Here is a 14,988-nt window from a genome sequence, read left to right on the forward strand (position 1 = left end):
ATGTGCTAAAACCTCAAAATAGATGTATTGAGCTGACTTTAATTAGTGTGAACTATTAAAACAGATTTATTGTGGTTGTTCCTTCTTCAATATCTATTTTTCTCTTACTTTTACATTATTCTTGACCTTTTGGCTGTAAGAGTTAGGAAATGTGTTAAAAGTCTGTCTTATGCAGGAAAAGTTTGCCCTTTTATTTCCTTACTGCTGCTGCTGCTGCTGCTGCTGCTGCTGCTAAGTCGCTTCAGTCGTGTCTGACTCTGTGCGACCCCATGGACGGCAGCCCACCAAGCTCCTCTGTTCCTGGGATTCTCCAGGCAAGAATAGTGGAGTGGGTTGCCATTTCCTTCTCCTTACTGGATATAGACAAATTTTCATGGTAGATACAAACTCTTTAGTTTTTTTAAAAGCAAAATACTGATCTTGAATATTAGCTGCTGACACAAACAGATGCATGGACCTGTAATAATGTGCATGAAAGCTATGTTATGATTTCTAACCCTGCTGTTTCAGAAGTTTCCTTAAATATTACATAAAACAGATACAGATCACTGACAGCAAATTAGTGCCTGCTTTTCACTTTAAGGGGCCTTAATAACACTGGAGTTTTACAATCTGAGGAAATATTAATGCCACTTTTCTGTGCCTATTTCTGGAACATCCTTCCTACATCTGTGCTATAATCAACTCTTTCCCACCTGTGCACCAGAGACCCCCGTTGAACTTGTATGATTTTATAGAATATTAGGAACTCATACAGGAGTTGAATAGTTTTTTAACCTGTATATGTGTATGACTCCTTGTAAAATGTGCATCGATACTACTGTGATTAATTTGCCTTTTGTGGAAATTCCCTGATATTCCAGTAGTTAGGATTCTGCTTTTCCACTATAGGCAGCACAAGTTCAATCTCTGGTCAGGGAACTAAGATCCTGCAAGCCACATGGCGCAACAAATAGTTGCCTTTTGTTTCTGGAAATTTCATCAGGAAATACTATGACTATTTCATGTGTCTATCTGATAATTTCTTTTTATGTTTGAAAAAGTGTTTGTAAAGGAGCAAAAAAAAAAAAAGAAACAACCTGAATGCCCAACATTTTTGTTGTTTAGTCACAGAGTTGTGGCCAACTTAGGGGGAAGGTTAAATAACAGATGGTGGATACTTGTAATTGAACTATTAGGCTTTCATTAAAAATCATGTTGTCTTTAGTTTAGATCTCTAATTTCTCCTTCCTTTCCTGACTTCTTTTGGGTGATTAGAATATTTTTAGCTGTGCTTCTTTGTGCTACTTCAAATAAAATACCACTTATCCATATAATTTCATTATGCATATAATATCTTAGTTAAACTTGTATTCAGTTTAGGGTATGCCAAAAGAGAGTTAATAGAGGGTACACAATGAGAGGGGGACTCTCTGGTGGCAGAAACCAACATTCTCTACCATAATTCTTTTGGAAACTGACCCTGCCCTTCTTTTCCATCACAAAATGGAACCATGATCCAGTAAATGTGAAGCTAACACAATAGTCAAGACATAAAGTACATGTTTATTTATCATTGCAGTGACTCTAACTGGAGTGTAGCCTGTGTACTGTGCACACAGTGTGCACTTAAAGTAGACGCTGTCACTTCCTTCTTCCTCTCTATTAGGCTATAAGGACCCCCCTTGAGAAATATGAAGTAACTTTCTTCCAATTAAATTTGTGTCAGACAAGCATCAATTTTGCGTAATCAAACAAGTAATTTGTGAGCAGCTTGATACCACCCTTAGACGTTTGCAATTTAGTTGAGAAAGCATTTATGTAATTTTATTATGTTTTTATGTTTATTATATAAACTTACTATATATTTAGGGCTTCCTAGGGGGCTCTAGTGGTAAAGAACCCAGCTCCCAGTGCAGGAGAAGTAAGAGACACAGGTTTGATCACTGGGTTGAAAAGATCCCCTGGAGGAGGGTATGACAATACACTCCAGTATCCCAAGGAGATAGGAGAATCCCCTGGACAGAGGAACTTGGCGGGCTGTGGCCCATCAGGTCCCAAGGAGTCAGACACGACTGAAGTGACAGCATTCACATGCATGCACTGTATATTTATATAATAAAGATAAAGAGCAATGCAAGCTTGTTGCAGATAATACATAAATGAAATAGATAGATGTTTGTGTGGTTAATTAGAGAAGCAGCTGCCTAAGCAGGACAAATTGCCACATGTTTAGGTGCTGGCCACATCATGTTTTTTCTAGGGACTAGCCGTCTGCAAGGCACACGCTTCTCTGACATTTTCCTCAATTGCCTAATACCCAATCTGGTTATGGCTTTTTGTCTCCAGCTGTCTATAGAGGTTCCTGGTAATTTATAGTGAGAGAAACTCATATCTTTTTTCCCCCCTGTCTTCCTTTTCTATATTTAGTAGATACAGATAAGTATCACATGATTATTTGAAGGATTGAAATTTCATTTTGATTTTTGCTTTCCTGGGCAGAAAACATTTATATCATTTTATACTTTTGAACATGAATTGCCTCTTTTTCTAGGTGTAATCCATTTCTACTCTTCAGCATATGGAAGATTTTATGAATAATATTCAGTGCAGAAAGAGAGCTCTAAAAATAATTGTGCTGGTAGGGTTTTGTTAGTCTTCTGTAGAGCAGTGGCAGGAGAAAAGAACAAAGGCACAGCAGAGGAAAGGTAGTGGTAGGCGGGGCACTTGATTTCATTTGCCTCCACCAACGAGCTTGTATTTAGAGAAGGAAAAACAAATAAGAAACAGAAAATCTGCACTAGCTATTGAATGTTTCATTTCTCATCACTGTTAGTCATATTTAAATGGAATCATTGCAGTCTTTTTGGTGTGTATAACTAAGCCTTTTTTCTCTGGAAAGAATATCTTGAATTTTATGTTTAAAAGCACTATGAGATGTTTTTGACATTCTGCAGTTTGTTTTGGAATTCACAGTCTTAAAACCTTTTGACTTTCACAAGGTGGTAAAGGGTGTACAATACATGTCATTTTTATGCCTAATAGCACTTTGGATAGTGTCTAATGCATATTATATATACACACTTTTTAGCATCTATTTCTACCTGACAGCTTACAGCATTAGGCTGAATATTGTAATGAACAACTGAATGAGGGTGAAATGCCAAGCAGTATTACAGTGGATTCTTACTAGACAAAATAAGCTTTCTAGAGTCGGACATGACTGAAGTGACTTAGCAGCAGCAGCAGCAGCAGCAGAGCTTATTTTAATACTTTTCCATAAAGATTTTAAGCTGACATATATGCTGGTACATAATTAAAATAACATACTTTTTAAATGTTTAAGTTATTCTCCAGAAATGGACATAGATTTGGCTAATCAAATGATTATTCTCCTTTTGACCTGGGATTTAAGCATGCTTTTTGTACAGGGAAATCTGTTTTGCAGATGAATTGATTATTCTTTAAAAATGTATGTATGTGTTATGATTGTTAGAATTAACTGATGGGATCTTAATATGGTATTCACTTGTTTATTTTATCAGTATTTATATTATTCAGCTCAACCCAGGGAATGAGATTAATAAGTTTGTTTTTATTTTGGTCCTCTACTTGGGTTTTTGGTCTAGTGGTCATCAAATATTTCCCAGAAATACATTTGCATAGAATTCCCAAAGCAAAATAATAACTTTAAAGAACTTTTTAATATGCAAAATCCAGATTCTGGGCTTTCATGCTTTGGCCATGTGCTAAGAATTATGTAAGCAAATACCAAGCAAAGCGAAGTTCGTCAAGGCTGTGACTTGTAAAGAATGCCAGACAGTGTTGCACACTCCAGATACTCTTTTCCTTTCTCTTAAGTCTAAATACTTCAGGAGAGAAGCTACCGTGCCCATCTTTCATTTAAAAGTGGTTAGTTTTCATGTCCTTTCTCAGTTTGTCATTCTTTTATACCAGTTTTTGGCTTTAGGTAAATAATACATAGTTTAATCCATATTGACTAATTAATTGTTTGAAACTTTCCAGGTACCTATTAGGATGAATGTGATTTGGAGAAATTATATTTCCTGTCCAAGGATAAGAAAAGTACCTCACAGATACCAAAGTGGTTGTCACCCAGTGGCCCCTCTGGGATCAAGGATTTTAACTGATCCAACAAAAGTTTTTGAACATAACATGTGGTGAGTTATCTTTTTAGGTGTGATATAATGTATGTACATTAAGTGTCACCAGTGTTATTATTTTCATTTAGTGCCAGAAAAAGATTTTTAAAACTCAGCCCCTGTGTTGTTGAAGTCTAAAAGCCAGGGTAATTCATCCTTACTTGTATGCATGCCAAGTCACTTCAGTTGTATCAGACTCTTTGCGACTCTATGGACAGTAGCCTGCCAGGCTCCTCTGTCTATGGGATTTTCCGGGCAAGAATACTGGAGTGGGTTGCCAGGCCCTCCTCCAGGGGTTCTTCCCGACACAGGGATTGAACCTGCATCTCCTGCATTGTCAGTTGGGTTCTTTTACCACCAGTACAAGTAAGGATCTGGATCCTTACTTAAGTGTTGCCAGTTCTGAATTTGTTTGGGTTTTTACAGGCCCTCCCTGCTCACTTATGATCCTGATTTTGCAGCATATCACCAAAGAGGCTTCTTTTCTATGTAGAGCCCTCCACTTGTCTCTTTTACAGCTAAGCACCAGGGAGAACACACTGATTTGACCTTAATTTGTGCTTTTAGGAAATCCACTCCTCTATTTGTGATGATAGACTGGTATTTATAGAAAAAACTGATAATTGGGAATACAAAGCAGCAAATTATAAGGTCTCAGTGTATTCTTACAAGGCCTAGTTCCATGTAAGAACAACTCAGCAGTGCAGAATCACTTCTGTTTTGGAATAGTCAGGAAGATTTTTTTTTTTTTTTCAGTTTCAGCTTTACTGAGGTATAATTGACATATTAAGGAAGGTTTAATTGGAGAAGCTGAGATATTTGTTGTTTCTCCAGTACCCAGTACAGTGCCAGGCACATAAATATTTGTGGAATAATGACTTAACATAAAGCTGGAGTAAGGGCATTCCAGGTGGGTAGAAAGCCATACCTACCTAGATGAGGAAGTATAAGGCCTAATTAGGATAACAGGATAGTTTGCCTAAAATAAAGGCTTTTTTAGGAGATTGGAAAATGATAAAGTTGAAATGATAATAGACCAGATGTAGGGGTGGGAGCAAGATTGTGTGGTCTTAAATTCACACCTGAAGTGAAAGGTATGACAGAGTCACTGAAGAGAAATGGCATCCATTATACATGGTATATTAAGTATTTGGTTAACAGTATATACTGTTACATATAACAGAGATCAGCAGGTATAACTAGAAGCAGGAAAGGGCCAATGAGAGATTGTAAGGAAAGAAAAAGTAGAACTTGGTGCTTTTGTAATAAAGGAAAAGGAAACATTTGACTTTGAAGGTTTGATCCCAAATGACTAACAGAAATAGGAAAATCAAGAGATAAATTGATTTTTAAAAAATATATATATAATAGAAGAAAACAAGTGGTCTATTTTCTTTTTTTAAATTGAAGTATAGTTGATGTACAATATTATATAAGTTACAGGTGTAAAACACAGTGATTCACAATTTTTAAAGGTTATCCTCCATTTATAGTTATAAAATATTGACTATACTCTGTGTTGTACAATATATCCTTGTAGCTTACTTTATACATAATAGTTTGTACCTCTTAATCCTCCGCCTCCTTCTGTCTCCCCTCTGGTAACCACTCTCCCACTAGAACACTAGTTTGTTCTCTGTATCAAACATGACACAGCAATTCCATCCACTCCCAGGTATTCACCAGAATAACGGAAAACAAGTCCACATATGAATACTCATAACAGATACAGGAATTTGACAAAATAACATTAAATTGATTTTTTATTTTGGAATAAAGATGTTGCATTTAGTTTTAGATATTTTGAATAGGTTTTGGGAGCCAGACATTCTGAGAAAAATGTCCAGAACACAGATTCCTCTGCTAGGAGGAGAGAGAGGAGTCAGGTCTGAAGTTAAGAGGCTGGGTATAACATCTACAGACAAAATTATTACCTCAGCCTTGGGTGCAGGACCTTTAGGGCTGGGAAAGTAATTAATTGACTTTCTATATTGAAACAGAATATCAATTTTAAAAAGAAATAGATTGACTTTTTACTAATTAGTCCTGCATTATACAATATGGTGGCCGCTACGCACATGTGGTGGTTGAGCATTTGAAACCTAGTTAGTCTGAATTGAGATGTGCTGTAACATTTTGAAGACTGAATATAAATAAATTGTGAAATATATCATTAGTAATTTTTGTACTTAATTAAATGTTAAAATGATATTATTTTGGATATATTGAGCTAAAGTATTTGTTAATTTTTTTTCTTTTCACTTCATATGGCTACTAAAAAATTTTAAATTATATATTTGGCTGACATTATACTTTCTTGTTGCTGAGTTAAACCATTTTGAGTGTCATCACCAATTTGGACAGTTATAATAGGCTATGAGATAATTGCCAAGCAGTTAAACCTCCAGAGGAACTTCTGGTCCTAGGCAAGCTCTTTGTTTGCCAAATGTGTTTGGTTGTTTGTATTTGTTTGTGTTTGTCAGTAGACTCTAGTTATTTAGTTGTCTACATCTCATTTTCTGTTTGCTACCATCAGCTCTTTTGCCCAAGATATCCTGCCTGCCCACGTAAGTTCTGTTTTGTCATAGGCTCTCAGGGAGCAAAGATCATCTGGTTCAGTGCCTCTCAAACACTATGGGCTAGCTTAGGGCAACTGCACAAGAATCCCTTGGGAGTTATTTCACTAGGTCTGCAGGTATGGCCCCAAAATTTTTAATTTGAAAAAGCTCTTTTAGTCATTCTTTTGAGCTACCAGGTTTAGGAATCCTTGATCCAGTCCAGTGGTTTTCAAATATTTCTTTAGCAGCAGAATTTTTTTTTCCAAGTGAAATCTTAATGTAAAATCCCAGTATTTAAAAGGTAAAAAACAAACCTCTTCTGAGTGAAGTGGGCATAGAGGCTTGGGACAGCTCCATCTCCCCTTTCCTCTCCCACCTCTTCCTCACTCTAGCAGCCTAGAGAAAGTTTGAAAAACCTTGACCTGGTCTCTACAGCCATCCTCCTCCATAGCATACCCCCAAAAGATGTTATTCTGCCTGTGCCAGGATACCTCTAGTGAACTCTCTCCAAAGAGAGATACGTACTGTAATAAAAAAAATAATAATAATTTCCTCCAAGGGAAGAGGGAAATAGTTGCTTCACATCATCTCCCCACATGTCCCTGAGCCCCCCACCTTTTTTTGCTTGAAGAGAAGATATGTAAATTAAACTGAAACCAGAAGACTGGTTTACTTTCTCCTTACTTCAAGTACAAAGTTCTGTCTAAAAGTTCTCACTTCCTTCCTTATTTCCTTCTTTATATTTAAGAATAATGTTTCCTCATGCTGAATTTTTATTTTTTTAAGATTTTTTTAAGAATTTATTTTTTTGGCTGTGCCAGCTCTTAGTCGCAGCATGTGGGATATAGTTCCCCAATCAGGGATCGAACCCAGGCCCCTCTGCACTGGGAGCTTGGAGTTTTAGCCACTGGACCACCAGGGAAATCCTTTTAAGATTTTTCTTAAAAAATACATGTCAATTTTCTCTCAGAGATGTTGCTCAGAATTATGTACAGTTTATTTTTTCCTCTAGCTTCTGATTTAGTTAATAAGAACTATTTATATATATGAACCTCTTTTAAAAATTTTTTTGAGGCAAAATGAAAATAACCCTTTTTCTTCAGTTTCTATATCCTGAGTAATATTTGCCCTCCAGATTCTAGAATTTGTATAACTAGTATTTATATCTGCCTATAGGTTCTTACGGAGAAGGCAATGGCACCCCACTCCAGTACTCTTGCCTGGAAAATCCCATGGACGGAGGAGCCTGGTAGGCTGCAGCCCATGGGGTCGCTGAGGGTCAGACACAACTGAGTGACTTCACTTTCACTTTTCACTTTCATGCATTGGAGAAGGAAATGGCAACCAACTCCAGTGTTCTTGCCTGGAGAATCCCAGGGACGGGGGAACCTGGTGGGCTGCTGTCTATGGGGTTACACAGAGTCGGACACGACTGAAGCGACTTAGCAGCAGCAGCAGCAGCAGCATAGGTTCTTAATTATTAATAGTTTAGTTAAGTGAATTTCACGTAACACAAAGTTAACCATTTTAAGGGGAACAGTTCAGTGGCATAAATTACATTCATGATTTTGTGCAACCAGCATCTCTATCTAGTTACAAAACATTTCCATCACTCTAAAGTAAAAGTCCTTATTCATTAAGCAGCTTATACTTATGCTACAGTTCTCAGCCCCTGGCAACCACCAATCTGTGTTTTGTCTCTAGGAATTTCCTCTTCTGGATATTTCGTATGAATGAGATCATATAACAAGTGGTCTTTTGGGTCCAGCTTCTTTCCCTTAGCATAAAGTCTTGGAGGTTCATCCATATTGTAGCATGTATTAGTACCTCATTCCTTTTTATGACAGAATAATATTCCACATACACCACAATTGGTTTATCCATTCATTTACTGATGGGCGTTTAAGTTGTTTCTACCTTTTGGCTTTTGTAAATAGAGCTGCTGTGAACATGTGTGTACATGTACTTGTTTGAGTCTTTGTTTTCAAGTCTTAGAGATAAATACCTAGGAATGGAATTGTGGGGTTGTGTGGAAATTCTGTATTTAAATTTTGAGGAACGACCAAACTTTTCCACAGGGACTAAACCATTTTATATTCTGCTTATAGTCTTTTAATTATATTTATTACATTTATCCATTTGGGAGCCACTGACATAAAACTATATTCAGATTGCTCGTGAGACTTGGCTCAGACATCTGTCTATATTGAGCAACTTATAGTTACTTGGAAAAATCATTTCTTATTCCATGCTATTCCTGGTTTATGGGTATAAGAACTTTTCAGGGGGGTCCCTAAAATTTATAAGGAAGCAGTAAGCACTTGTATTGTCACATAACTAAATTGAATGTGAATATTCACATGTTCCCATCACTGGGCTAGATTCTAAGGAGTACTCAGGAGAGGAGTAGGAGATGATCATGCTCTAAAGGAGCTCTAGTCTGTTTCATGAGTAAGCTTGAGTCCTCCAGGAGAGGAAGTTGGTTGAATTTGAAAACCGAAGTATTTCTCCTCCAACAAAATGAATAAGAAATAGTAAAAACAAGCAAAAACTATACCAACAGCAACTATAAGAGTTCAGGAACATGGACAATTAGTGACCAAGGAAGGAAACTGTAGGTTCGTATTTGGCTCAGAGTGGCTCCTAACCCTACCTCTATCCCTCAGAAGCAATACTACGGAAAGATCAGCTGACAAATCATTACTAAACTCACTAGGCAACTCACTAGGCAAAAGTTGAGAACAAATCCTTGAAAATACATATTCTTACCTATTAGAGAAGAATTTGAGGTCTTAGCAGAGCAGGGGAAATCGTGGGGCTCACCATTTTCCAGAGTTCCATGCTGAATTGAGGGAACTGTCCAAAGCCCAGGGGAATCCCCCGCTTAGGAATAGGGCACATCCTAACTAGGTAAAGTGAAACCTAGCATAGAACTTAATCTCAAAAAAGCAAAAAGCAGACCCAGACCCACATAAAGTCTGCCCACTACTCAGTAGAGTTTCCCCTTCTCCCCCACCTCTGACACCCTCAGATTACCAGAAAAGTGCAGAAAATACATAATACCCAGCCTTCAAACAGAAGCTTACTGAGAAAGATAAAAGAGAATTTATCTGCCAACAAAACAGAAAGGAAAGAAGGAATGAAGGAGAAAGAACATAGCATGCATTATGGATTAGTTTGCATTTTCCAGTATTTTATGTAGAGGGAATCACAATATATGCTCTTTTTTTTTGTCTGGCCTCTTTTACTAGGGATAATGTTTGTAGATTTATACATGTTGTTGCATATATCAATAGTTTGTTCATTTTATGACTAATAGAATATATAAAAAGCCCTCAAAATTCAGTAAACAAACAACCTTATAAAAATGGGCAAAATATTTAACAGACACTATACCTAAGAACATACACAGGTAACAAGCATATGAAAAGATACTCAAACACCATTAGTCATTGCTACTGCTGCTAAGTCGCTTCAGTCGTGTCCGACTCTGTGCAACCCCATAGATGGCAGCCCACCAGGCTCCCCCGTCCCTGGGATTCTCCAGGCAAGAACACTGGAGTGGGTTGCCATTTCCTTCTCCAATGCATGAAAGTGAAAAGTGAAAGTGAAGTCGCTCAGTTGTGTCTGACTCTAGCGACCCCATGGACTGCAGCCCACCAGGCTCCTCCATCCATGGGATTTTCCAGGCAAGAGTACTGGAGTGGGGTGCCATTGCCTTCTCTGCCATTAGTCATTAGGGAAGTGCAAGTTAAAATCACAGTGAAATACCACTACATTGTCATTAGAATAACTAAAATTCAAAATACTGTACCAATACTGTTGGTGAAGATGTAGAGGAACTGGAATTTTCATACACTGCTGTGGGAACATAATACCATCACTTTGGAAAACAGCTTGGCAGCTTCTTTAAAAATTAAACAGGTACCCTGTATATGATTTAGCCATTCCATTCCTAGATATTTATCCAAGAGAAAAGAAAGCATATATCCATACAGATACTTTTACATGATTGTTCATAGCAGCTTTATTTGTAATAACCAAATTTGGAAACAATGCAAATAAATATCCATCAATAGGTAAATGGATAAACAAATTGTAATAGACAGTAAAGAATCGCCTGCAATGTGGAAGACCTGGGTTCGATCTCTGGGTTGGGCAGATCCCCTGGAGGAGGGCATTGAGTGGAAGAAGCTAGAAATAAAGAATGTGTACTTTACTTTTACTAGACTAGAAAATGCAAACTAATCTGTAGAGGCAGACGACAGATCAGTGGTTGATGGTGAAGCAGGAGATGGGTGTAATGAGAAGGAGAAGGGTGGAAGAGAGGAGTTACAAAAGGGCACAAGGAAACTTTTGAGGGTGGTGGATAATAGTCATTATCTAGGTTGTGGTGATGGTTTCATGAAGATTATATTTGTCAAACTTATCAAATCGTACACTTTAAATATATACTGTATGTCAACTGTATCTCAATAAGGCCTTTAAAAATATGGTTTATATCCATACATTGGAAAATAATGTAGCAGTTAATAAAAATAAGAAAGATCCATGTGTATTGATATCAAGAGTTGGCTATGATATGTCATTAAACAGCAACAAATTGCAGAAAGGTATCTCTGGTATGGCCTCACTTTTATTAAGAAATTTCTATATGTCTACTACATGTATATTCATATCTTTGTTTTTAAATGCTTAGAGAAATGTCTGAAAAGGTCCCCATCATACTGATAATGGTGTTTATCTCAGGGATGGGCATGGGGATAAGAGATAGGGTAGAGATAAAACTTTATAAGCATTAGTATTATTTGCATTTTGATTTTTTAAAAAGAATGCCCCCATATACCTATTCCCATCTTACTGTCTATCTTACAGTCTTTGTTCTTTAATAATCCTCATCGTTAACAATTCTGAGTTATACCAAATCTTCATCTTCAAATCCCCAGTTCACAGGCTAATAGATATAGGTTGTTAGTAAATGTTTAATGAGAGGAGTGAATTTTTTTTTCCAGCAACTGTGGACTCTATTTATGCAGAAATGAGAAGGCACTGGTTCTTTTGTGTATCTTTTGTAGATCATACCTTCCTAAGTGAGAAACTGAACTATTAATAAAAACAATCAATTTAAATGTTTATTACAGCCAAAAAGATAAGTGGAAATCCAGGATTCAGAATTAGTGTCAGTAGTAGAAAAGATTTAATTGAAGTTAATTCAGTTATTGTCTGATATATCTATAACAGCTATCTTTTATCCACCCAAGATATTTTTTCACCAATTACATCTCTAAAATCAGGATATTTCTTAAAATTGATAGCATCTTACTATTGTAATTGGAAGTGTTTTTTCTTTCCTACTGGTACAGAAAATAATGGTATCTTAGATTTGATGAAATAGGATAATTATAATTTCAAAGTTGTATGCTGTTTTGTTTTAATCTTAGTTGTATGCTGTTTTGAGAACTATTACACTTATTTTACTAATACTAAAACTGAGAGACACAGAAAATCTAAATTACTTTCCACTGCTATATATCAAGATTAACATTTGAGTATTTGTTATATTGTTAGAAAAGCATGAAAACCTTTTGTTATGTGGATAAATTGGCAACAGAAATAGAAAGTTGACCCAGAAAGAAGTACATGTGAACACATGGGAAAATATACAACAATAAAAGAAATACAAATCAAAACAATTTGATACCTTTTTAGATCTACTAAAATAATGCCAAAAATGAAAGAAAAAGAGCGAGAAATTTAAGGTAACACACAATCCTGGTAGCTTTGTAAGTTAATACAATTTGGTTATATTTCTGTTTATTTTTTGACTCATCTGTTCTTTTATTTTTCTCTACTAACTTTTTGACTATACATCTTAAAATTATTTTTTAGATGTTATTTTAGAGCAACGGTTTCAAACATTGTGGTCTTAGGACCCCTGTACACTATAAATCATTGAGGACCCCAAAACTTTTTATTTATGTGGACTGTATATATTGATATGTTCCATATTAGAGATTGAAACTGAACATTTAAAGTATTAATTCATTTTAAAACAATAATAAATTCATTATATGTTCATATAAATTACATATTTTAATGAAAATATTTGTGTGTTCCCAAAAAATGTAGTTCAAGGAATGGCATTGTTTTAAATATTTGAGAGTTTCTTTAATATCTGACAATGGAAAATGCTGGATTCTTATATCTGCTTCTTCATTCAATCTGTTATATCATGCTGTTTAGGTTGAATTATATAAAGAAAATTTGGCCTCACACAAATATGTACTTGTAAAGGAGAAGAGTTTTATAATAGCCTTTTATGATAAGTTTATAAGCATGATAAGTTTATAAGTTTAGTAGCAGTTTCTTAGTTGCAAATATGGAATATGAAATCATATCAGTGAACTTTTGATATTCTGCTATATTATAAACCATTGTTGCACCTTATACTTTGAATGAATCTTTTTTAAACCTAGGTATCATTTTATAATATCTCACATGGATAATTTGGAAAGTTTAGTTCCCTGTTTTATGTAGATCCATATGACACATTTCATTAATAATCAGAAATCACATTTATTAATACACCATTATTCCTATCAGGAAAAATCTCTTTAAGTATTGAAAGCTATCAAACTCATGGCGGTGGACACAGTTTTTCCAAGATTCAAATTTTTGTTTGAAAGCACAAAATTTATCTTTGACAGCAAATACTGTCATTTTTTTCCCTTTAAAGCTCATTTCATTTACTTTTAAGATGCCAGATACTCAAGTCTGAATAGCTGTAGTTTGTCTACAGTTGCTCTCTCAAGTAAAAATAGCATTCCATGAAAAAAGCACCTAATTCCGTTCACAATGCAAACAATTGTACAAGTGCTTTTCTACAAGTCAGTCATCTGTCTTCAGTGTGCAGCTTTTTGCATGCTTCCCAACACATTCTCCAGTGAATTGAATTTTTTAAAACAAAAACTGGTACATTCTTTATCATCCCCTGGCTGGTGGTATAGAATTGATGACTGCTAGTACAGATCTTCCTTGACTTACAATGGGGTTATGTACAAATAAGTTGAAAATATTGTAAGTCAAAAATCCAATTAATATATCTAACCTACCAAACAAAATTTAGCCTGTCCTACCTTAAACATGCTCAGCACATTTACATTAGCCTACAATTGGGCAATATCATCTCATACCACACATATTTTTTAATAAATTGTTGAGTATCTTGTGTAATATATTGAAGGCTGTACTGAAAGTGAAAAACAGAAGGTTGTATTTGTACAGAATGGTTCTAAGTGTATTGATTGTTCATCTTTGTGATCACATGGCTGACTGGGAGCTGCAGGTCACTGCCAGTGCCTAGCATCATGAGACAGTATTATACCACCATGATTAGCCCGGAAAAAGATCACGATTCCAAGTACGATGTCTACTAAATGCAGATCACTTTTGCACCATCATAAAGTCGAAAAATCACGAATTGAACCATCATAAATCAGAGATCATCTATACACTTTGGTGCTACTGCCTCGTTTCATACTTGGGCAGTTGCAGTTTTACCCATCGTTGCTTTTATACCATCAGTGCAAATGTTGCACAGTGAAAAATGCAAATGACAGTATTATTATGAAAATAGTTTTGACTTAATGAACTACCTGAAAATGGATCACACTTGGAGAACCACAATTTTAGACATTGCAGTGTGCTTCCTCAACTTCATACAAGTCCACTTAGAATTAATGTTTTTACAACATTATATGTCAGTAAAATGTAAAAACCTTACAGCAGTGTGTTTCTACTTATTCATTCAGAGTTTGCTTTATTGTGGTTATATAGTTTACTGCTATAGCCCTCTAGTGGCTCAGACAGTAAAGAATCTGCCTGCCATGCAAGAGATGTGGGTTCAATCCCTGGGTCAGGAAGATCCCCTAGAGAAGGGAATGGAAACCCACTCCAGAATTCTTGCCTGGGGAAGGAATCTCACGGACAGAGGAGCCTGGGGGGCTACAGTGCCTGGGGTTGCAAAGAATCAGACACAGCTGAGCAACTAACACATACTTTTACTTCTATACATGTCATAAACTTTGTAATTCATTATTTTTGCTGTATATAGTTAGTAATTTTTAAGAGGAATTAAGAAAGAATTTTTTAAAATATTGTCTTTTATACTTAGTCACATATTTATCGCTTGTGGTCTCTTGAGTCTACCTCAGTGTCTATGTGGTACCATTCTCCTTTAGTCTGAAAAAATTTCTTGTCGTGTAGATTCTGCTGGTAACAAATTCTCT

At 35.9% G+C, this 14,988-nt stretch overlaps 1 protein-coding gene across 8 annotated transcripts in view; it reads left to right on the top strand.

The window, feature by feature from the left end:
• METTL8 (methyltransferase 8, methylcytidine) overlaps positions 1–14,988 on the top strand; it is a 154,936-nt gene that overhangs the window by 41,871 nt on the left and 98,077 nt on the right. For 7 of the 8 annotated variants that reach the window (XM_044933891.2, XM_044933902.2, XM_044933880.2 and 4 more), the window contains exon 2: positions 4,006–4,160. The exons of the other annotated variant lie outside the window; for it this stretch is intronic. In XM_044933891.2, coding sequence (XP_044789826.2) covers positions 4,018–4,160 — 143 coding nt within the window. In that variant the 5' untranslated portion in view covers positions 4,006–4,017. The remainder of the gene's footprint in view (positions 1–4,005; positions 4,161–14,988) is intronic. 8 annotated transcript variants of the gene reach the window in all.

Source organism: Bubalus bubalis, chromosome 2, assembly GCF_019923935.1.
Source record: "Bubalus bubalis isolate 160015118507 breed Murrah chromosome 2, NDDB_SH_1, whole genome shotgun sequence".
Taxonomy (NCBI): Eukaryota; Metazoa; Chordata; class Mammalia; order Artiodactyla; family Bovidae; genus Bubalus; species Bubalus bubalis.